Raw genomic sequence first — 25,019 nt, 5'->3', positions numbered from 1 at the left:
TGATAGGGAGCTGGGTGCCTATAAACAGGGTCTGGTTGAAGGAGAGTTGGGAAAGGAGCCACACACCACCACATCCAGCAATGTTCCATCCTGACACAACATGCAGACAGAAAACCTGGACCTTGACAGCGTCTAAACACACAGAAACATTTTTTTTTCTTTCCACACACAGAAACATTCAAACATCTAGTGGTCATCAGGGCAAGACCCTCCAACTGCAGGAGTCCCAGCTGAGCTCAGCTCAGGTTCGCAAAGGGTGAGCTGGCATCCTCCTTGGGCGTGGCTCCGCCCCCCGCCCCCCCCCCAGCCTCAGAAGGCCGGTTGCTTACTCTGGGTGCAGTAGAGACCCGTCCAGCCAGGTGTGCATTTACATTCACCGTCGTAGGCACTGCAGAAGGCCCCGTTGTGGCAGTTGCACGTGTGGATGCAGTTTGGGCCCCAGTGTGCAGGTGGACAAGCTGAAACCACAGCACACAGGGAGAGTTCCGTTAGAACCTGGGGGTCAGCGCCCGGCAGAGAGAGCGCCGTCCTCCCACCCCATCTCCTAGCGTGTGAGATGTTAGCAGTGTGCGTCAGGACTCAGCAAGCATGGTGCCCCAGATATGCCTGATGCCCAGAGGGCAATGCTGACCTCAACAGCAACCATCACAACAGACACAGTATTCATGGGCTGACCGCACAGTAAGGTGGGCAGAGCAACAATCATCTTGAGAGCACAGATTTAATTCCTTAACAAATAAATGCATATTGGGCTCTTATGCACCCAGCACTGTTCTAGACACAGAAGAGATAGCAGAGGACAAGACAAGGCCCAGACCACCCTCTGAAACCTTATGTTTTAGTAGGGGAGTCAGGCAGGCCAATGAACCAACCAACCAACCAACCAGCCAGCCAGTCAACAAAGAAAACAGTGGCAACAAGTTCTATGAGAAAAAAAAGAAAATAGGGTAACGAGGGAAGAATGACCAGAGCTACTCCTTCAGGGAAGGCTTCTCTGAGGAGAGGACATTTAAGCATAGGTCAGATGGGGTAATGATTCAACTTGAGAGAAACTAAGGGACCCAGTGTCACATAAGTCATGAACTTACCCCTCTACTCACTCTAGTGAGAGATTTGTTTTTAAACTGTATAGTTTAAGGTCTCAGTTATATGTAAGTATCGGTTTATTCATAAAAACTCTTAACTGGATGATGCAGAAATAATAAAACAGAATCGTTGGGGGTCACCGACCAATGAAGAGCAGTAAGAACTTCAGATAAAGTGTCTATGAAATTGTATAACATTACGGGATAAAATGATTTGACTTACTAAAAACAAACAAAGCCCACAAAACCTGTTTTTGTTTATACTAATGCTTCAAGAAAATAACCGCTTAAAATGAGGACCACCATTATGGGGCGCCTGGGTGGCTCAGTGAGTTAAAGCTTCTGCCTTCGGCTCAGGTCATGATCCCAAGGTCCTGGGATTGAGCCCCGCGTCGGGCTCTCTGCTCAGCAGGGATCTGCCTCCCCCCACTCTTTCTGCCTGCCTCTCTGCCTATTTGTGATCTCTGTCTCTCTGTCAAATAAATAAATAAAAATCTTAAAAAAAAAATGAGGCCCTCCATTGGATCTAAATGAGACAATGGATGTTAGCTGAGGCCACTGTGGTGATCATTTCATGATACAGACACATCAAACCATCAAGTTGTATGCCTTAAGCTTATTCAGTGATGTATGCCAATTAATTCTCAATAAAACTGGAGGGGAAAAAAAGGACCATCTAGAATTTATATTTGGTTATCCAGTAGGGAATATGGCCCAATAAAAATATGTCTGAAGTAATTTTACAAAATAGAAAAAAATCTCCCATGATTATGTGCATCATTTTTGCCCAAGAACAAGGAAAAATAAATAGCTGGAACTTGAGGCCTGATACAAAACTGAGAATGGACTTTCTGAGTACAATACCCTCATTTCATAGACAAAGAAGCACTGAAAAGTGAAGAGACAAAATGTTACCTATTTAGATTCTTTCTAAGACATCATTTGGATTTAACATTGCATAGAGCTCTTAATGGGGAATAAAGCCACTTAAAATTAAAATAAGGTATATTATAATTATTCATATATCATTTCCTGATTATAGAAACCCTCATACTTCCATCCTAAGGAATGTGGAAACAAACAGATACATATGGTTGTTCTCGAACAAGACTCACGTTGAGAGCAGTCACTGCCAATCCAACCTGGGTAACACTGACAAGATCGGTCAATGGGGTTACAGGTTCCATTGTTGGTACAGGTACAAACTCCAGCACAGTTTTTCCCAAATCTGCCACTGGGACACACTGTGAATAAGTTACAGGGTCAGTAATGCACAATTACATCTCAACTCATGGAACTCCAGTCTTGGGGCAGGAAACGACTTTGAAGGTCATCCACCCAGCTTCCCATTTCCTGCCTGCCTCCACTCAACAGCATCCCTCATCTTGAATGGGCTCATTTTAAGCAGACACATGAAGCCAAAGATTCTTAGGAAGGCATCCCAAACCAGGAGACATCATCACATTTCTAGAAATCTGACTTCATGGCTGCACACTCAGGGAGCCAAAACCCTTCCTCCCTCTGTTGATTTTTCACAGGAGGCTGTTTCCAGTTAATACCAAAGAGTAGCACAGATCAGAGAATAAAGAGATTCTGCCGAAGCAGGAAGCCAGCTTTTCAGAAGTTCCTAGTCATATCTGCAGAAGTTACAGACACAGCGCACCAGAGGGATGGGGAGCTGAGAGCGGAAAACATGTCCTCGGGCTCCCCGAAGGGGAGACTGTATGTGGTTCCCCCACCACTGCACACCTCTCCGAAACACTTGCATACCTTACCTTCATTGCAGAGGGCACCTGTGAAGCCAGGCAGGCAGTCACAGAGGCCCGTGATGTGGTGGCATGGCCCACTGCTGTGCACACACTGTGGGCATGTTTGGCTGCAGCGATGCCCATAGAAACCAGGGGAACAGACTGAAAATAGATCAGAAATCAACAGTTATCATTCCTGGGATGTGTGTCTCAAATTCCACATCAGCCTCCAGTTCCAGTTAGGGGTAAAAAAAATTTTTTTTTAAACAATATTGAGAATTTTCCAAGTATAAAATCACCACCATGGAAGGAAGAAGGGTACTTTTTAATAATGAAAAGAAACTGCTAGACTGGATTGCTTGAGGGCAGGCAAATGTCTCCGTCCTCTCAATTTTCTCATTTATGGTCCTACTTAACTCGAGGCATGACACAGAATGGAGGCTTGAAGAATTTTTGTTGAAGAAACAAATGAAAGGAAACTCAATTCTAAAATAACCCCAAAATACTCTCAAGCCATGTGTCAATCTTTTATTCTTTAAGAGTAATTACTGGCAATAAATAGATCTCCGGTCTGCATTTATCTATCTATTTTAAAGATTTTATTTATTTGACAGAAAGAGACCACAAGTAGGCAGAGAGGCAGGCAGAGAGAGAGGTGGAAGCAGGCTCCCCGCTGAGCAGAGAGCCTGATGTGGGGCTCGATCCCAGGACTCTGGGATCATGACCCAAGTCGAAGGCAGAGGCTTTAACCCACTGAGCCACCCAGGCGCCCCTCTAGTCTGTGTTGAAAGGATTGTTCCTCCTCAATGTGATCCAGGTAAATGATGATGATTGAAAAGGGAGCAAGCAAAAAAATGCTACATAACTAAGTCCTTCTCAAGACATTCCTTGAATTTAAATACAGGATGAATGTGTAGAGCGAAGAAAAAAAGTCATTTAAAAAGTAGAATAAGGTATTTTAAAGTCATATACGCTTTTCTTGATTACATTTACTAAAAAATTTAGTAAAATTTTATGGATCCCTTCCTAACTTCAAGTCCTATTGACCTATGTCAACAGCCCCATTTTTAACTCCGCAGTGCTATTTTCCCCAGAGCACTGGCTGTAAGTCTAATAGCACGATGTATGATTTGCCGCTAGGTTTGGCTGATGTTGACTTCTGGTAATTGAGGTAAGGCCAATGCCAAAATTGCTGAATCAAATATTTACAGGTCAATGGATTTCTGGAACACCATTTGTAAGATTTAAGGCAGGATCGAGAGACGTATCCCAATGATAATGCCAATGAGGCATTGAAATCATTACTGAGAAGGAATGGCTCTAGCCCCATCTGTTAGGCTCATCCTGAAGGCTGGAACGAATAAAGCTCTTGGGAGTGCTATCAAGGACAGCCCTTTGAGAAACAGGGAGACCTAGTATCTCTCCTCTCCCTCCCCTCGACTGAAACAGAATGGCACCATGCGCTGAGAGGTAGGACAGGAGCCGCAACTCCTAGGGACTAAGAAGGGAAGGCAGACATGCCCCTCATGAGACACTTACTTCTCTGACAAGTGGTGCCTCGGAACCCCGGCGCACACTCACAGATGCCGTCATCTGGGGAGCACGAAGCCCCATTTTTACAGTAGCAAGGCAAAGAGCAGTTGGGGCCCCAGCGCCCCTCAGCACACACGCTGTCACAGTGGACACCTGAAACAACACACAGGAGCGAGGCTGAGTGAGAGGCAGGGTAGACAGGTGCCTCGGGGATGCAAAGTCCAGGACAAGGAGCATGATCATGGTCCCCAAGCTTAGTGATCTAGGCAACCATAAGCGGGCATGGCGTAGGGTTTTAAATTCACTTACCTACATCAGTACATCATCATATTGCGTAATCATTCATTGTGTCACCATAACATTAAATAATCCCAGGATGATTTTCTATGGAGTCATAAAAGAGCAGGAATAAAACACCTTTGTTATACTGGTTTTCCTCTTTAAGGAGGAGGGAACAAATGGGAAGCCCAAGAGTTCTATTAAAAGCAAAATTTATCAAAAATATTTTATCATTGAAAACTTCCTCCCCCGCCCCATTCTTCATCTTTACAGAGAAATGAACAAAGCATAAAAAGAGAAAGAGAAGTAAAACAGTAGTTAAATTGTTTTACATTAAGAGAACATTCCCCCTGGAGCAGACACAATCTTAAAACATTTTGATGATACATTGTACAGGATGGAAAGATACACTCATCTGTGCCACTAAATTCCTCTTTAAAAATTTAACCTTACACCAGGCAGGTAAAGGCAGAATATCACAACTGATGCTATTTATAGCTGTTGTCTAAGTTATTGGTTATTAGGATACTATATGTAGGTTTTTAACTCTCACCCTGGGAACAGAAACTCTAGAGCAGCTCATGAATGAACAAATGCCTAAAGAAAAAACAAGGGGGGTGGGTACCAAAGTCCCCAAAATAAAAATAAAACCAGTTTTTTTTTTTTTGAGGTAAATAGAAGTCTCTTTGGTATGTTTGTCTTTGAAATACAACAGGCACCTCTTTCTTGTAAGTCAGAATTCTCCGCAATTCAAAGACATGTTCTCTGCATTGAGAAGCAATGAGTTATAATTAGTAGTGAACCAGCGACGGCTGGCTAGAGACCAAGGGAAAACACAGGAAAAACAAGCACGTACACACTCAGGGACTCCAGAACGCTGTTAATACCCAGTACAAAGGAAGCTGAGAAAGGCATGTTTTGTATTACAGTTTTTGCTTCTGTGGCCCAAACCTTAAAACAGGTGCAGCCTCAAACCACAATGTGAACATGGCTAATTGGTACACAGTCATTTCTGCCGAGCCATAACTCCGCTTTGGTTCCCGTTTCTCTCCTTCCAAAAGTCTCCCCCTTAGTAAAGGCTGCTAAGTAGTCATGAAAGCGTATAGACCTCATTGTGTCTAGCTTGACCCAACAATAGATGATTATTTGAGCTTGCACTGCGGGCTGAAGGAGATCAGACCTGTTATAAGCTGACCAGGGTTTCGGGGTTCCCTATAGAATAAAATACAGAATTTGGGCCCATTGTGATTTTTTTCCCTTGAGTTCATGAACATGTGATCTTTTTTTGTTTCCCTAAAAACCTCTTTTGAAAAGCTAAGGTGGAATGACATGCAAATGCTCTGCTCTCCAAATGTGATTCACCAGCTATAGGGTTGTATCTGGTGTTTTGGCTGACGAGGCAAAGCATCAAACCTACTGAGAAATAAACCACTTCAAAAGGAGGCTGCAAACCTAAATTTTGTTTTGTGAGTCTGAAGGACGTATCAACAAGGGTAACCTGTTACAGGCTTCAGTCTGTTCAAATTCAGGTCCTGAGATCTGACCATAATCCAGAACTCCTATTTAATGGCAGCCAGGATGGGGACACCCACTTCACAGATACTCAAACAACCCTGACCGTTTGTGTTTGGAGCCACTCATGCAAATCCCAGTTAGGATTTTTGAGATGCGGAAGCTGAGTTAATCTGAAAATCATCCTGGAAATGAGTCCTCATTTTTGGCACATTTTTGTGGGGTGGGAGCTTGAAGAAGGGGGGATTTAGCCATTCATGGTGATTTGGTTCATCAGCTTCTTGCCAAATCTCTCCTTCATATCCAATAAATGCAGTGAAGCTGGAATGGAGCACACTTTAGGTCAAAATTATCTGCCATTTTTTTACATTATAGATTATCATAATTTATATATGACTTAGCACATTCTCAATCAGAGCATGTTAAGAGAAAATGACTCCAGGGCAGATTGGCAAATCTGAATAAAGTGATCCTTTATTTCATATCTGACTTGTCTTCCCTAATAGGTTTGTCCAGCTGGATAACATAACCATCTGTCATAATCAACTTTATCGAGGTAATTTTCATAGAGCAACAGGGCCCACGATATAGCAAAGAGATCCATTACAATGATATGCTTGTTTCACATGATTTACCCATGATTTCATTTCCAGAGAATCACAGGGAATTCTAGAGATCATCTGTCAAATCTTCTGTCTCCAAATGTATAAGCATATTTCAACAGAACCTAGCTTACTTTTTAAAAATCTTTATTTCAGGATTGCAAATAAGTCTTTCCTTAAAAAGTAAATTATAATAATTCTATTACCAACTTACCCTAAAAATCAATCCCTTGGGGCGCCTAGGTGGCTAAGTGGGTTAAAGCCTCTGCCTTCGGCTTGGGTCATGATCCCAGAGTCCTGGGATCGAGCCCCACGTCGGGCTCTCTGCTCAGAAGGGAGCCTGCTTCCTCCTCTCTCTCTGCCTGCCTCTCTGTCTACTTGTGATCTCTGTCAAGTAAATAAATAAAATCTTTAAAAAAAAATCAATCCCTTTTCTTTTTCTCTACCATTGGTAAAAATAAATCATCATTTTTCAGATATTAATGCTTAATCTATTTATAGACTTTGTATATTTGAAGCTGCATTTTTTCCTCTTGCTGTCCCATTTCCTCCCTTTGTTACTCATCCTCTTCAGAGCTCTGTGCCCTCCTGTTATCTTTCCCTTCATCTTATAGTAAAGAAAAGATAAATTGATTATTGTTGAATTGTTACCTTCTCCAGAGAATACTTATATTTTAAGGGAATATACATATAAGGAGCCTAAGAAATAAATCTCTAATTGTGAAATATCTATCAAGCAGTGAAGCTCACAGAGGAGGTAACTGGGTAAGTTCTTCTCTAGGTTACACTAGGTATATGGCTACTGATGTGAATTCTGTATTAAGGTATTCCTGCAGTAAATTTTTTTTCAGGATAGGGAATTCTAAGTTTGCATTAACCATCTTTTTTTAGTGTGTGTGTTAATCCTAAATTATTTCCATCGATTTCACCTCAGTCTTTGCAAACTTGGCTGGCATTCTACAAGACATTTTTTTGTTTCCTTTTTTAATCAAAGACAGAAAAAAGAATTCAACTTAATCAACATTCAAGGGGTCCAGTAAGCTATTGGCTTACTGGTAATAGGTTCTCTAAGAAAGACCTCCAGCTGTAGAATGATAACAGCCCCAGAATAAGCACCGTTAACATTGTCTGGGGATCACAGTCAGAAAAGGAAATAGCTTCAGAAAAGGAAATAGCTTGTGAAGGTGGACAAGGGTTCCAAGCTAATGGAATGGTGTGTACAAGACCTGAAAGTCCAAGGAAGTACCCAAAGTTGAGGACAGCCAACACTGGGGTTGGAAAGAATGGGAAGGTCTCTGGGAAGCCAGTTCGTGGCATGCAGAGAGAGCCAAGAACGCCATGCTGTGGAGTGTGAGCTTCCCCCTTGGGGGTGACAGGGACGAAATAGACAATTAAGTAGGAGAAGCACATAATTAAAATTTGTGGTTGGCAGGAGTGGAGAAGACAGTATGAGGAGGATGAGCCTGGAAGAGAGAAGGCCTGTGTCAGGTGGCTGTTGTAGGTCACACAGGTTTAAAAAAAAAAAAAAAAAAAAAAAAGATATACATGACAAGGTCTTAAACTTAGTCATTGGGAGTTGGAATCTAGGGAGGATAAATTCCAGAAAGACATAAGAGAAAATGGGGATGAAATATCTGTACCTGCCCCCCACCCCATATTCCACACAGGGCAATGAATGAATTCTAGCAGCTCCCTGAAAGTGAGATGGGGATTTTGCTCCCTACAGTGTTAAAGATGTTATCAAAGATGGTGTTAAAGATTTGTTGAATGCATCAATAAGCAGAGTCCCTCTTTCCACCATGATATTCAGAACCATTTTCCAAGTGGATGGAGCAACCATATAATTCTCTCCTTCCCGAAAGAAGTGATGAGAAGCATAGGCAAACCAAGAAACCCAGTGTATTTCTATTCTGTGTGCCTAAAATGATGACCTTTCCCATCTGAGGGGGTGGAAGTGTCTGCCTTGCTGATTTTGGAGAAGACAGACCTTCATGAGCTCAGGTCTGTGGTCTGTGTTTTTTAATGCTAGCCCAGATTAGAAAGTAGAAGAATTATGGAGGCATCTTGAAGAAATGCTTTTGGAAGGTTTACTAAAGAACAGATAAAGGCTCTAATAGGAATTACTTCATGAAGCAACTCCCTAAGGTATTTGAAGGAGGGGACAAAACGGGAAAGGGGGATCTTTAAATTTGCAGAAATCTCTGGTTCAATGGAAGCATTTTTTTTTCCTGATAAATGTTCTAACGCTGATAAGGCGATCTGTGAGGGACTGTTTTTGCCAGGACCAAGGACAAAGAGCTCTTTGATAGCCTTCCCAAGTTGCTAGGCAATGGCTGAATGATCATGATAAACTTCAGCTAAGCAGCTCTAAAGAAATGTTCGTGCATTTCATGCCTGATGCATTATGCCGGCAGCCTCAGTGTGAAACCAGCATTCACTAGGCATTTGTGATCGCATGAATGCAGTAAAAGAAATCATCTGGGGTGTCAGTACTTCTCCCTCTCAGAGATAGAACCCAAACTCCTCATCTTGCTAATTGTTCATATTCCTTCTGCCAGCACTGCAACCTTTGGGGGCATTAGTGAACGAAGGACATGATTTCAATTCAGTGTCTGGTTCCTGAGCAACAAGCTATGAAACACGTATTAGAATGAAGGGAGAGATTTGTTAATAATCATTGGGCTTGATGATTATAGAAGAGAAGAACCACAGTATAGAGTCATAAGACTTTTTCTGCTTTCCTAATCCTCTTGCTAACAAAGCAGCCACTTACTGTTGGCGTAGAGACATTATTCACTGGCGTCTCCACCAGTGCCCATGCAGGGTCGGCCCGAGAGGACGTGAACTTCTGCAGGCTGGGGGCTGGCAATGCTTCCCCCTCGTGTTCCCGGTACCACCCAGAACTGTGGCTGCGCACAACTCGGGAGACACTCGACAAAGTCTTGCTAAATTGTTCTATTTGGATGCATGAATTTTAAAGGTGGATTTTTTTAAAAAAGGATCTGCTTTCTAGGGATGAACAAGTTGAAAAAAACATCTTGAAGTCCTAGAAAGCATTGATGTTTGCATTTGCAGCTGCAAGACAAAAGCACCAGAGAGCATGACCTGCTTCACCCTGGACCCCCGGATAAAAGCAAACAGGACAGACTGCTAGACAGATGGGGAACTCGGGGAGCTTTGGCTGTTTCTGCAGCCTTTCTTTTCAGAACATAAGCCCCTTCCTCCACCGTCACCTCAGGGACCCCACATTCTGCTTTTGCAGAACTCCCTCCCCACAAAGTCACATAGATCTACAAGGCTCCTGCATGAATGCTGTCCACCCTACAATGCCCTGGTTGATTGGGTGCATGCATGTTAATTAAAGCTCTTTTGAGCCTGAATTTGGACTTTTATGTTACTGAACAATGAAACGTAGTTTCCCCCCTTACTATAACAACTCAGGTGTTATTAAGCCACATGAGAGATTACTTTGGGACAGATCAGTACCTATGGTAGCAGTTCACTTGTTCACCTGGTCCTATTTGGAATATTTGGGGAAATGCACAGAGGGGGCCATCCTTTGGGAGAGGGGCTGGGACCACTACAGGCCTAGCTGTGCTTGCTGGGAAGAGCCAAAAAGCTGGGCTCAGGGTGCCTGGATGGCTCAGTGGGTTAAGCCTGTGCCTTCAGCTCAGGTCATGATCTCAAGGTCCTGGGATCGAGCCCCACATTGGGTTCTCTGCTCAGTGGAGACCCTGCTTCCTCCCCTCTCTCTCTGCCTGCCTCTCTGCCTACTTGAGATCTCTTTCTGTCAAATAAATAAATAAATTCTTAAGGAAAAATTAAAAAAGAAAGAAAGAAAAGAAAAGCTGGGCTCTTCTCAGAAACTTTCCTCCTTCTAACACACTCCTCCTGGCCAGTCTCAGAGAATCACCCCACCTCTCCTGCTATTCTTCTTGCCCCTGCTACCCTCATCCATGGTTGCTAGTTTCTCTCCTTTCACCACCATTCCTAGAGGTTGATTTGGTATCCTAATCTCTTTTCTCTTAGTTTAGCATTTAACTACCCCCTCCCCACCCCTGGTATGATTGTATCCCTAAGCCTTCTGCCACTGGTTACAAGGCTTCTGTCACAGAAATGCTCCCTGGGACCCCTCCAACTCTTCAATAGTGAGAGTAAAAAGGCATAGCAGAGGCCAGTCTATAGACTGGTAACTACGTCCATGCACGGGTCACCAGTGCAGCTTTTGAAATGACAAATGAGGCCACCATGTAAAGTTGTGCAGGCTGTATACTGCACAAGAGCCCCCAGCTGTAGAGCAAAGGGAAGACGAAATCCAGCTTGCCCTTGACCTGCCAAGAAGTGCAACCTGAAAGATTACCAAATCTTCTGCAAATTTGTACAAAAGGTGCTTTATGGGCTGGCAATGGCTCCATCCCCCTCCTCACTCACTCTCCAAGTTGTCATTCAGTAGGTGTGAGGTGGGGACGGGGAACACACAAGTTAAAAATATTCCCAGGTGACAGTGATCTTAGCCAGGGCTGGGAACCAGGCTGGAGATGACCTATGTCCCCACACAGCTGGAATAAAATCTTGATTAGCTCTCACGCTCAGTGAAGAGGTGTTCTGGCTGGCTGAAGTCAAGGCAGAAAGGAAGAAAAAACGTCAGCATATTTCTACTGTTTTGGGAAAATATTTATAAAGCATATTACCTCACTACTCTGGAAATACACATTCACACACACACACACAACTAATTACATTTCATTGACATCTGGGACTTTAGAATAATCATTTTGAAAAGCCAGTCTCATTTTATAGCAGTGTGCATGTGTGTGCGTGTGTGTGCCTGTGTACAAGCACGTGTGGGCTCATGTGTACGTGGGGAGAGGTGTGGGATAAGGCTTCCAGGACGCAGCCTATATTTTGGACGGCGTTTCATTTTCCTGCTGATTTTTTTAAACTGCAATCTGTCTCTTTTTGATAAAATAGTCAAATGGCTAAAAATAGCTATATAGTAAGGTTTTAAATAACTATATATAATAAAAGTGCCTGTCTTTTTTTAATGGTACATTTCTTTCGGAAATAGTGACTGGGATATCAGAGGCAACTTTTGCTTTGGGTAATCTGTATGGCAGTACCTTTTGAAAACCTGTTTTAGAACCAGGTAAAATGGAATTGTCAATGATAGAAATAGAGTCTCAGTTCCTTTAGGAGAGAAAGACAGTCCAACATCAGAAAAGAGGGTAAAGTCAGAAGGAGTGGTGGAAGAGCCCCACGGTGAGAAAGCAAGCTGATTTTCTTAGGGTATCAGGTTAGCAGATGATTTCCTCAGTTGAGGTGTGTCATTTTCTTTTCAAAGATTTTATTTATCCATTTGAGAGAGAGAGAGAAAGAGAGAGCATGAGGGGGGAGAAGGTCAGAGGGAGAAGCAGACTTCCCGTGGAGCTGGGGTCCAATGTAGGACTCAATCCTAGGACTCCAGGATCATGACCTGAGCCGAAGGCAGTTGATTAACCAACTGAGCCACCCAGGTGCCCAAGGTGTGTCATTTTCTTTGTAAAGAGGAATAAAGCTCTCCCCACCCTTATCTCTGGCTCTAAAAACAGAGGTCTGATGAGTATCCCCCACCACACTGTCCTCCATGACCTTGCATTGTTGGTGACCCTGTGCCTTCTTATTGATTTGTCAGGGGAAGAGCCCCGTTAGACTCTTGTTGTTAGACTACACCAAAACCTCACTGTTACCCCCAAAGTTATTACCCTGTCCAGTGATACCACACATTTGAGCTATAGCACTCTCAGCAACAGGGAGGAGAGGAAACGGAATCATTGACTTCCCCAGACTCATGTTATTTATCCGTCCTGGCATCTGGTATCCAAATGCAAAGCCAAGGCTTTCTTTATGTGGAGAAAGATTCTTCTGAGGTACTTCCTCAAAAACAAGTTCGTTGATGAAAAATTATGAGTCTATCCAATGTTGACAATGAAATGGCGCTCTATATAAATAACACAGAGTCCCCTCTTCTTTCCTCTTGGGAAAATGAACCAGTTCTTGGTCCAGTTAGTGGGGGGCTTTTTGGAATGTTCGTAACCTTCTTCTCCTTGATGTACGTTTGCATACACCTAGTGTGTACTGTGAATGTGGGGAATGATTTCTCTTTAAAAAATTCTTGGGGTGGTCTTAGGCCCTCAGAGATCAACAGCCTCCAGAGAAATGAGACAATGGGGCCATGAAGCAAAGAGACAGGGGGCTGATAAGTAAAGAGCAGCTTGAAGCAGCAGAGTGTCTTCCCCTTTGGAGAAGCAGACCAGTCACAGATGGACAGAGTATTACAAGATTATGCTGTGTGACAAAGTCACTGCATTCCCACAGGAGCTCCATAGGTCTAAGGCCAGATGGGATAATTTGTCTTACCCCACGACCCAGACTGTGGAATGCAACAAACACATTTTCTGGCTGGCTTCAGGCCAAATCATATCTCCTGCTTTTCTCATGTAGACGCGAGTATGCCTTTCACAGTCTGGCTCTAAATCATCAAAGCAGGTAGATACTTAAGCAGTGACTGGTGTGTTCAGGAACACCTCACATTTCCTCTGTATTCATAAAACAAAAGGAGATTTGGTGGAGTGTGGTCCAAAACAAATGACAGGGCTTCTCTGTTAGAAAAGTTCTGAATTTGCCAGGGGGTTCAAAATGCCTTCACTTCATTGTGATGATGGAGAACTTAGTACTGGTCATTTTATTTGAGGAGTTCAAGCATGCTAGGGAAGTCACAAAATCTGGTTTACTCTTAGTGTGATGCAGTTTTAACATTTAGTAACTGAGAGCCACATGGAAACATGGGGAGGTGGAATTTCACGCTGTGAGGTCAGAGTTATCTTAGCTTTTGCAGGTCAATGAGAAACTGGAGGGCAGAAGAGTTCTTGTGTCTATGGGTAACTCCTATTGACAGGAAATAAAGTCCATTACCCCAGCCTTGGTCTGCTTCCCCAGGTAGCTCTCAGACACAGGAAATCAAGCACATGACAGTTCATCTCAGTTTACTCCTGTCAGAAGCCAAAGCAGCTCTCAACAAATTCCAAAGGACTGAGAGACACTGACAAAGAGGTCACTGATGACATTTTCTGTTCAAGGATCTGAAGACATGTATTGCCAAGTTAGCATAATCCCCATATTGATCTATAGACTCATTCCTCATTAAATCCACCTTGCTTCTTCACAAGAATTGATATGTTCACCCTAAAATTCATATAGAAATTCAAGGGACCCAGGATGGCCCAAACAATCTTGAAAAAGAAGACCAAATTGAAGGACTCACACTCCCCATATTTCAAAACTTTCTATAAAGCTATAGTAATCAAAACAGTATGGTACTGGCATAAGGATATGTAACAGAGGAGCAGAAGTGAGAGTCCAGACATAAACGCCCTCACACATGTGGTCAGTTGATTTTTTGCAAGGGTATCAAGACAATACAGGTGATGGACAGGAAGGCGGATAAATGATCTTCTCAGGACATGATGCTGGAACAAATGGAAATCAGTATGTGGAAGAATGAAGTTGGGACACTTATCTCACACCATATATAAAACCAAACTCAAAATGGATCAAAGACCTAAATGTAAAATCTAAAACTATAAAATGCTTAGAAGAATACACAGGTATAAATCTTTGTGACCTTGGACTAGCCAACGGTTTCTTAGATTTGACACCAAAAACATTAGCAGCAAAAGAAAAAAACAGATACACTGAACTCCAACAAAATAAAAACTTATTCTGTGGAAACAGACTCATGAAGAGAGTGAAAAAAGTAATATACAGAATGGGAGAAAATATTTGCAAATCATATATCTGATAAGGAACATACATATAAAATACATAAAGAAATACTCCAAGTCAATTATAAAAATACAAAGTGACCCAATTAAAAAATGAGCAAAGTCTCTGAGTAGATAGCAGAAATACAGATGGCTGGAAAAAGATATACAGATGGCTGAACTAAATACAGTAGACGTTTAACATCATCCTTTATTAGGGGAATGCAAATCAAAAACTCAATGCAATAACATTTCACACCACTTGAATGGCCAGAATAAAAAAGACAGATAATAAAAATTTTGGGTGAGGAGACAGAAACCTCACACATTACTGGTGGGAGTGGAAAACAGTGTAACTGCTTGGGGGAACAGTGTAGCAATTCTTTAAAAGTTTAAACTTGGAGTTATCACACAACCCAGCAATTCCACCCCTAATTTATATTCCAAACTTACACATCCACACAAAACTTTGTATGTGAATGTCCTTAACAGGATTTTTCAAAATAGCCATTAAGTGGAAACAACCTAAATGCCTATTAACTGATGAACGTGCAAATAAAATGTGGTCTACCTATACCATGGAATATTAGTGGTCAAAAGGAATTAAAGCACTGATAAATGCTACAGTAGGAATGAACCTTGAAAACAAGCCAAGAGAAGGAAGCCAGTAGCCAAAGACCACATATTGCCTGAATCTATACAGTATCAGAATAGGCAAATCTATAGAGACAGAAAGTAAATTAATGGTTGCTTAGGGTTGGGCAGGGGAGTATGCCTAGTGGTGAGTTGGGATTAAATGGAGAATAACTGCTAATAAGTACATCTGGAATTTATTTATGAGGTGATGAAAGTCTTCTAAAAATGATAGTGATGATGGTTGTACAATTCTTTGACTATACTAAAAACCACCGGATTATACAAATAGGTGTATACACCTATACAAATAGGTAGATTCTATGGTATATCTTCCTCTTTCTCTCTGCCTCTCTGTCTCTTTATATATAAATGCATACATATAAACATATGCATATATACCCTCTCTCTCTCCCTAGGTATGTATAGACACACAAAAACATACACATACACACATGTGCACATATATGAAGAGGTTGCAGTTTATCAGCACTTATCACCACAGTCCTCTCATGTAATTCTCAGAAGTCCTCATCCATGCTCAGAATGAATCTCAGCCTAACTGTCCTTTCCCTCAGCACATTTTGGAAGAAGTCTGCGCACAGTCTGTGCAGTCATGACGGGAGCTGGAGATGCAGTGGGAGGGCATTAGTGCAAACCCTGTCTCTCCCATTTACTGACCCTGGGGCCTTGATCGACACTCAACTTCTCTGTGCCTCAGTTTCTTCATCTGCAAAAAGGACAGAATGATATTTTCTATCTCACAGAGTTGTTGCAAGCCTGCCGTAACCCTTCAATGAACACTACTTATTTTTATTTCTCTGTTCTTATTTTCGTGCTTTTTTGCTAAGAGGTAAGATCACCCTGACTCCATAATTTCCTAAATGTCCCATTCTAGCGTGGAGGCATAAGATTCTCCTCTGAAAGACCCATCTTCTCAAACATGAACCATCACTACAGAGGACACTTGGCTTGTTACTACCAGTTTCTCTTTTAGAAGACACGTCAAAATAAAAACATGCAAACAAAAGAAAAAAAGCAAAAACAAAACACAAACAAAGAAGGTAAGTCAAAAAACCATTTTGGAAGATAGGGAAGCACCATCAGTATGGAAATAGTTGTTTCCTACAAATCTCCCTCTCTTTTCTGAATATAGATACACATATATTTAGATATAAGTACAACATATACAAATACACAACCAAACACACACATACACAAATGACTAGGAATGAGAATCTTAAAAGGGAGTTTGGGTTCATTTAACCACCTTAAACACGCACCCAACTTTCACAGTACTTGACTCTCAATTGGCGTATTAGCAGCCAACATTTTCTTCTACTTTCAGAAGAAATTGCTCATAAATAGACCCAGTCTACTCATCTCCAAGTTCAATAACTTTCTTGGTGCATTTCCATTTGTAATTTTTCTAAGTAAGCATTTAAAATTCCACTCATTTTGTAAGGTTTTGCTTTTATTTTTTAAAATAGGCTTGACTTCATGAAAGAAACAAAAAAGCAGGACCCCAATTTGCCTGAGCATTCAGTGCCCTCTCCTGAGTCTGTTTATCATGAGAAAAAACAGGGTTCATTTTCTAGTCTGAAAAACTTCCTAGCTGGAAACGTGAAGCCCTATAAATAAGGAGAAACCTCCACCTTGTGGCTACAAAATTGATCCTTGATCATACTATGAATTTTTATGACCTAAGTATTATTGTAAGAAAAAGAAAGTTTTAAAACTTTCATGTCTAGCAATGAATATTTTAATATGGCATATTAGCCATATTAATATTAATACTGAATATTTTTGCCTCACCAAAATGAACTCAGTTATGTTCTTATGGTTTCTTTCCATCATTCTTTCCTCAGTGCTCCAAAATGTCACAGAAGCCTTGCTAGGCCCTTCAAGCCATTCACACGTCCCCAGTTACTGAATTAGGTCTCATGCTGATATCTCTTGGGCAAAAATGTGACCGTTTTCACCGGAGGTTTTATCATTTCTTCTTCCCTGAAAAGGTGACCTGTGTGTGCTTCTCTAAAGCAGCAAGGAACAGCACTGGGTATAAGGTGGCACGTTTCCCATTTCAAGTAGTGGTCCCTGGCTCACCTGACCATCCGGGGAGGCAGCGGCAGTGGCCCGTCGTGGAGTGACAGCCATCTGCATGGCTACAGTCACAGCGCTCTGCACAGTTCAGCCCATACGTGCCATCCTGTGTGGAAGACAGCGACAAGGTCATGGAAACCCACAGTGAGAGATGAGGGGGACCTCGGTCAGCCACCTCAGATCCAGGACCCTCTTCTCCCAAGCACCTCTTAGCAACACACATTATAATCCCCTCTTGCCATCTCTGTCTTTCCCCAAATGCAGGCAGTGGTGCTTTAAAATCATTCAGACTGTAATTGATGTCTAAGGTAACAGTTGGTCCTATGAATGGTGAAACCAACTGATATGCACACATGCAAATATATGTAAACATGCTCTTTAATTAAGAGACTCTTTTGTGTCTTATCATACGTCACTGCTCATAATGAAATAGTCTTTTGCTCCTGAAGATTTTTATAATGTGTTCCTTGTAGGGCACGCTACTCATTAAGCTCTAAAATTAAAAGAAAATCATAGCGCTAATTGAAGTTCATTTCTGCAAACTTCCAATGTGATACGAAGAACCATTAGGAGAAGTGAAAATCTTCTGTTGCTTTCCCCAGTCAATACCCTCCTTTCCATGAGGAAGTGTCAAGGACATGAGTATTCTGATTGGAGATCCCAAGGAAGGCTGGCGTACTCGTTGGCACACTCCTCCCTGGTCTGTTCCCAGGCCTGCCCATCCATTTCGGTCCAGCAGAGACGACACCCTTCATGCACGTAATCATTTAGTTTGTGGGAAAGGAATGGAAAGCTCTGCACTTAGCAACCCTGCCCTTTCATGCCAGGTCCTGAAGAACTGAGGGAGGACACTATAAACCTTCAGGGGGTACATAGTTACCCAGGGCAATGAAGCTGAAAACCAGCATAAAACAGGTGGTGGGTATATGAGAGCATCATCATTTCACTACAATTTACTAAAACTAAAAAAATTAAAAAATAAAAAAAATTAGGTTCCACTAATGTTTGCTGGGGTTTTGCCACCATATGAGCCACTTAAACAAGCAGTGGACTTCAGTGAATTTTCTAAAGCATCTTACACACACACACACACACACACACACACACAGAGGGCAAGATTGTGGCAGGTGCTTTGGTTTACCTACCATCAGATTGTGAGTGAAAGGTGTCTTCAAGCCTGTCACAGAGCACTGATAATTTGTTCACTGGTGGATGAGAGGCAGCAAAGCTAACTGAACTCTTTCCCAGGGGTTTGGAGGGCACATGAGAGCCCAGGGTGGGATCCTCTCTAGTTGGGAAATGGGTTGTACTTGATGAAGTGGAAGCCCAGGGGAAAACTGCTCCCACCACAAGAGGCCCAGTTCTAAGGGTCACAGTGTCATCTCGCCATCTCTCCTGGAGGCGAGAATGCACATCACTGAGCTAACGCTCAATGGCTTAGGAGGAAAGAAATGAGATAGGAAGAAAGAGTCATGGAAAAGAGGGCAAGAAACAGGCCACGGGCTTCAGAGGAAGAAAGGGAAATCAGCACGTTACTACAGAACATGTGTCCCACTTGCAGCCTCTGTCTGCCTGCAGTGGGACAGGGTATGAGATTTACAGTGACGACTGCCTCCAAAGTAGGTCAGGGGAGTGGAGCCAGCATAGAACGAGGGAAATCTTTGGAGATTCTTGTGACTTGAGACGCACTTGTGTTTAACAGAGGGCTGTTTCTAAACCTCTCACCACCTCAATAAGCTTTTCTGTGACACTGGTCACCACCCCCTTTCAATCCTCTGCCACTTTCCCGCTCTGAGATGGAAGGATTTCCATGATAATGGAGATACAATATTTGGAGAGTTGACAGGCAGAGGGCTGGGTGGTTGACTGGCTGCCACGGAGACATGGGGCTATAGGAAGGAACGGCGGCGGGGCGGGGGGACCAGGCAGAGATGAAGGAAAAGAAGGGAGTGCTTCTCGCAGAGCTACCTAACCAATTTCCTTGTCTATCCCTCTTCTGATCTTATGTCCGATTTGACATCAAAGACCTCAGTTCTTCTGAGGGTTTCGTTGGGTTCACACATGCATGCCTGACACTGGGGACATTGCAGCAGTGAGCAGACACTCTGCCCTCAGCAACCCCCCCATGCCTTCCCAGCTGGGGTGCTGGCTCTGTCGTACCTGGCAGGGGAGCTCACACTTCTCCCCACGCCAACCAGGTGCACACGTGCAGGTCCCATCTTGGGTGTTGCAGGCTCCCCCGTTGAGGCACTGGCAGGTCAGGTTACAGCTAAAGCCCCAAGTGCCGCTGGGACAGCTGATGGAGCAGTCCACACCGTGCCAGCCTGCAGCAACAAGAACGCCAGAGCTTGGAGGAAACAATGGTGCACATCAGGGCCCCCAGCCCCAGCACAGAGAGCAGGGGCGCTGCCGAGAGGCGCCTCCATCAGCAACGACCCAAGTACCCAGAATCCATCTGTGCTGTATGATCAGTCAAAGATGCCAGGAGCAAGAGGCACCGCTGGGCTACTGGGATAAGATAGGGAGCAGGGGCACCTCTAAGGTGTGGCGACAAGCCATACAGAATGCTGAGTGTCGCTCTGCTCAGGAAAGTGAAATATTTATATGGGAGGCTAAAGGAAGGCATGTGTTTGAAAGAGCAGCCCTACCTTTAAAGCAAACCCAGTGGACCATGGACATGAGTTTCTAGGACCCTGCCTGTTGCAGAAACTAGAGATAGACACATTTTGCTCTTTGCCTAAAACTGGCGCTTGGCTGCATTTCTTGGTGCGACTCCAGGCCAATTTTGGGACATGGCTGTATGTCTGCTTGCTCACTTTAACCCAAAGCCCACAGACTCCCAGACTTTGGGAGCTGGCAGCAACTTCGGAGATCCTACATGAGTCCCTTTCCTTGGCTCACAAATGTAGGAGAGCCCACCCTGGATGAGGGGCTGGCTGAGATTAGACGCTGAACATTGGCACCAATGGAGCTAGAACCCTAGTGGAGGTTTCTTCCCTGTGACTTTAGAAGGTAACAGAATGAAGAGCAGAGAAAAGACTCATTCACCCACTTACCTGCCTTGCAAGTACAAGACCCATCTACAGGTGAGCAGAAAGCATTGTTCTTACAGCCACAGAGAGAGGAACAGTTTATTCCGTAGGTCCCCAGTGGGCATGGGATAGAGCAGTCAATGCCCTAGACAGGCACAGAGAGGAAAAGGCATGCAATTTTACTGCATGAAATAAGGCCAACACAAACAAACAAAAATACATCTTGGCACTGCTAATTATATTCCCTGTCTAATTTTAACACTTGTATTTTTTAAAAATTGTTAAATGTCCCCAGCATAAAGATTTTAAAGATTCAAGGGCAATGCTAGCTGGCCTGTTTAGGATTCAGTATTAAATGGGACTCAAAAAAGCCTGCTGCTTTCATGAGCTTCTCCTCCTAGCAAATACAAAAAAACCTTGTCCTTGCTCAGACAAGCAGATACAGAACAATAAACTATCAATTACAGCCAATAAATAAATAAGCATAAATATAAACTATACATTAAATTGCAATGCTTCCTAGCCTTCTTTGAATAATATGTAAAATGATTAGTGGGTGAGGCAAAGCAACAGAACACATACCACGTACAGCATGATTCAATTTATTATCTGACAATAAGCCTAAAACATAGAAGTGGATTATCAAGGATGGCTGGAGGTCATCTTTTTTAAAAACAGAAGAGACTTGGGGTGCTGGGGTGGCTCAGTTGGTTACGCATCTGCCTTCAGCTCAGGTCATGATCCCAGGGTCCTGGGATCAACCCTGCCTTGGGCTCCCTGCTCAGCGGGGAGTCTGCTTCTCTCTCTGCCCCTCTCCCCTGCTCATGCTCTCTCTCTTTCTCCCTCTCAAATAAATAGGTAAAATCTTTAAAAATAACTAAAAAGAAAAACAGAAGAGACTTAACACAGGCTAAATGAAGGGATCCACCAAAGAATAGTGATATAGGTTAGAAAAACCTGTAAAAGATCCCCTCAACTCTAAGTCTTTATTACCTACTCACCCCACATTTCACACTCTGGAATAATTATTAACATCTTCATTGGTTAATCCTGTCCTCTTTTAAAGGAGAGAAAATATCAAGACTAACCCATTTTCCTTTTTTTTTCCCCCATTTTCCTTTAAAACAAAAATTCCTAACCTGTAGTTCAGGAATCCTAGAAACTAGGTAAAATTCTGCTCGGTGGGCGCACAGGCAGTAAGGTATTTCCTTATGTTTCTTATTAGTGCTTTTTATTCTCTTTCTAGGTAATGATGTGACAGATCTTAGCACATTCCCTGTACTTGAGGAAAGGCCCTATATGGTACACGGTGTCATAATGCTCCTCATCGTACCCCGCGTCGCCTTCCTCCAGAGCCACTCACTTTGAATCCTGGGGCACAGGTGCACTTCCCAGTCACACTGTCACAGTCAGCCCCGTTTTGGCAGTTGCAGATCTGCTGGCAAGCTTCCCCGAAGAATCCAGGAGAACACGTCTCATTGCAGTAGAGTCCTGACCAGCCCGGCTTGCAGGCACACTCTCCAGACATGGGGTGACAGCTGAGAGACACGGATGAAAGGAGAAAGTCACTCCCGGGTGAACATGACACCCAGGGCCCATGCAAATGTTGCTTCAGCCATGAGCAATGAATGGGTGGGTAATTCCATGCACAATAATTTAAACTTCGTTCCCAGGCTTGCTATGATTTAATTAATTGGCTGAAACCCGACTGGTACCACAGAAATGCGGCGTGAAATCGGCATCATGCTCTAACCGGAAGACTATTACAATGGCTTCCTTTTGTCTGAAACTCATTATAATCTTCATAAGTTGAAAGCACTAATTCAGCAATAGGTCCCCTAGATGAGAGGGTTTAAAGAACGACTCTGTCCAGTGCACGACACCAAAGTGGTGAACCAGGGTTTTATGTCCAAGGAACTCCAAAAGCAGTGGACCTTCCTTGCCTGTTTCTGTTCTCCATACCTGCTGGCAGAGCAGCTGTCTCTACCTGAGACAGCTGCCGCAGGGACTGGCCAGGCAGCCAGCTGTCACTCTGGAGCAAACGGACACATCAGCTGCGCTGGGAGGCACACGTTAGTGAGGCTGACACAATAGGACACTCTGTGGCACGCAAAACACATGTGCTTCTCACCACAGGAACATCTCAACAATCAAACTGGCTCTGTTCACAATCGGAAGGCTGTGAAAGACCATCTCTTCCGCCCCTGGTGGAGATAAACCCTTCCTGGTAACTACAGCCCACAGCAGAATCCACTGCCTCATCCAGAACTTTGGTAAGGGACTCTCATCCACAGACAATCCATGGATTTTCAGTCTTAGAGAGAATGATTTGGGGGAGAGGAGGAGGCTGAGATGGGACAACAGCTCTCCCACTGCCTGGGTACCTTAGTGAAAGCACACAGCCCCTGAGGCCTGGAGTCCTAGTCTGTCAAGGGCAGGTCTCAGCCACACCCCTGTGGGGAGGATGGCTTGTTCCTCTGCTGCAACTAAGCGCCCACAGGCAAAAGATGAGGTATCCAGCACAAGCGTTATTCAGGGAACACGCTGTGAAGAAATACCCAAGTACCACTCCATATTTAACATGGTTTCTTGGGTATAGAAGATTTGGTTTTGAGGGACACCTGGGTGGCTCAGTTGGTGAAGTGTCTGCCATCAGCTCAGGTCATGATCCCAGGGTCCTGGGATGGAGCCCAATGTTGGGCTTCCTGCTCAGCGGGGAGTCTGCTTCGCTCTGTCCCTCTCCCTCTGCCCTTTCCCTGCTCATGCTCTCTCTTTTAGGCTCTCTCAAATAAATAAATAAAATCCTAAAAAAAGAAAAAAGGTTTTGATTTGAAAGGCAAGGGTTTGTCTTGGATCTCCTTAGACCTACTCAGATCTACTCAGCTGCTCCCAATCCTTGAGCAAACACTGGGCACCTTCATCTCAAACTCAAGCCTGTCAAATACTGCGTCTTAGTTCTTCTGGTCCTTTGTTCCTCCGTGTTTACTCTCAATCACTCCACTGGAGCAGTGGTACCACCAACCACTCAGCTGTTTAAACCAGAAACCTGTTATTCCTGGGAACTCCTCCCTCATTTCCCATATCCTCTTTATCACTAGGACCTAAGAGCTGGCCTCCACCCCCATGTCTCCGTCCACACCATCACCACACTACCCAACACTGAGGCTGGGAAACCAGGCTGGCCTTCTGTCTTGCAGCCTCTGCACTCACTCAAGCCTTGTCACCTAAAAAGTAGATGCTCTCCTATCATTCTCATTAAATATCTTCAAAAACACCCCACTGCACTGGGAATAAAATCTGTGCTGTCTAACACAGCTATAGTGACTGTGTTGTTTATTGTCTAAACCAGGACATTTTAAAGAGTGAAGAGGGAGTTTTTAGGACTACAGCCCCTAATCCAAAGAGTCCCTGTGACCCTAGACATCAAGTTGCCCTAAATGCAGCCCACAGGCCATTGTTACCTGACCACTGCCTGCTTCCCAACCTGTCCCCTAGTCATTAGTCTCTCTTTATTACCATGCTCAATAGCAATGGATTTCTTTTACTTGGGAAAAGAACTGAGTGTTGCCAATATAAGGGCATCACGTGGGCTATCCCATACATCTAGAAGACTGCTTTCCCATTCTTCGCCTGGGCATCTCCATTTTACCCATGTCTTCCTTCCATTCTAGACCTCGAGTTCTGTGAAGGCGAGAATTTGACATGTTACCTGACCTGTCCCCGGCCCGCAGTGGGCACACAGCAAACACTGAATGCGTGACGGAAAACGGCATTGAGGTACAGAAGGTTCGGACTCTGAAGTCTTGCTTTCCCACATGGATCTGCTTACCTCCCTGAGTCACCCAGCCACTCTGAATGATAATCAGTACTTCTGCACAGAGAGGCAAGATTCGCCCTAGAATTCATTTTTAAAATGTCAGAGCTGTGGCCAAAGGGGAACCACTCTGAATTACAAGGCATACTCATTGACGTGACTCTTCTGGTGCTACCGTAAGTCAACACACGCGCAAGCAGCAAGCGTTGACCAAGCCCTGAGTATGTGTCAGTGTCACGCTCAGGAATCCATGCGCACATTATTTCATTTAATTCTCACAACACATTCCAGTTGTTGGGTATCATCCCACTTTATAAATCAGGCAAGAGCGACCTAGAAAGAGTAATTTATTCAAAGCCCAACACAGGTAGTAATGGAATCAAACCTGGACCTAGATTTACTGGTTTGTTTTTACACCAAAGAGAAAGGAGGCTCGGTCGCAGCCTGCTAGGAAGGCTAGATGTGAAAAAGAATGGCGAAAATGTAGGACTTAGCATTGAGCAATGGGTTAGCAGGACCAATAAAAGCCTGTATTGTGAAAAAACAGAGACAAATCTAAATTTATTTCAGGAAGGTCCTACATTTGAGAAAGGGAAAAGAAATTTTTTTTAAATTTTTTTTTAAGATTTTATTTATTTGAGAGAGAGAGAGACAGAGTGAGAGAGCATGAGAGGGAAGGTCAGAAGGAGAAGCAGACTCCCCATGGAGCTGGGAGCCCGATGTGGGACTTGATCCCACAACTCCAGGATCATGACCTGAGCTGAAGGCAGTCGCCCAACCAACTGAGCCACCCAGGCGCCCCATTAAGAATTTATTTATTTGACAGAAAATGAGATCTCAAGTAGGCAGTGAGGCAGGCAGAGAAAGAGGGGAGAAGCA

General features: G+C 43.6%; 1 protein-coding gene across 2 annotated transcripts in view; it reads right to left on the bottom strand.

Moving 5' to 3' along the window:
* Window positions 1-25,019, bottom strand: part of MEGF10 (multiple EGF like domains 10) — a 266,646-nt gene that overhangs the window by 18,071 nt on the left and 223,556 nt on the right. For both annotated transcript variants that reach the window (XM_032851957.1, XM_032851955.1), the window contains 8 exons: window positions 21,690-21,864; window positions 20,351-20,471; window positions 19,455-19,618; window positions 17,298-17,400; window positions 4,373-4,519; window positions 2,861-2,995; window positions 2,201-2,329; window positions 330-458 (listed from right to left, as the gene is read on the bottom strand). In XM_032851957.1, the coding sequence (XP_032707848.1) occupies window positions 330-458; window positions 2,201-2,329; window positions 2,861-2,995; window positions 4,373-4,519; window positions 17,298-17,400; window positions 19,455-19,618; window positions 20,351-20,471; window positions 21,690-21,864 (1,103 nt within the window). The remainder of the gene's footprint in view (window positions 1-329; window positions 459-2,200; window positions 2,330-2,860; window positions 2,996-4,372; window positions 4,520-17,297; window positions 17,401-19,454; window positions 19,619-20,350; window positions 20,472-21,689; window positions 21,865-25,019) is intronic.

Source organism: Lontra canadensis, unplaced genomic scaffold (assembly GCF_010015895.1).
Source record: "Lontra canadensis isolate GAN:19392208 unplaced genomic scaffold, GSC_riverotter_1.0 scaffold5, whole genome shotgun sequence".
NCBI classification, from domain to species: Eukaryota; Metazoa; Chordata; class Mammalia; order Carnivora; family Mustelidae; genus Lontra; species Lontra canadensis.
This window is presented reverse-complemented; position numbering and strand designations above follow the sequence as displayed.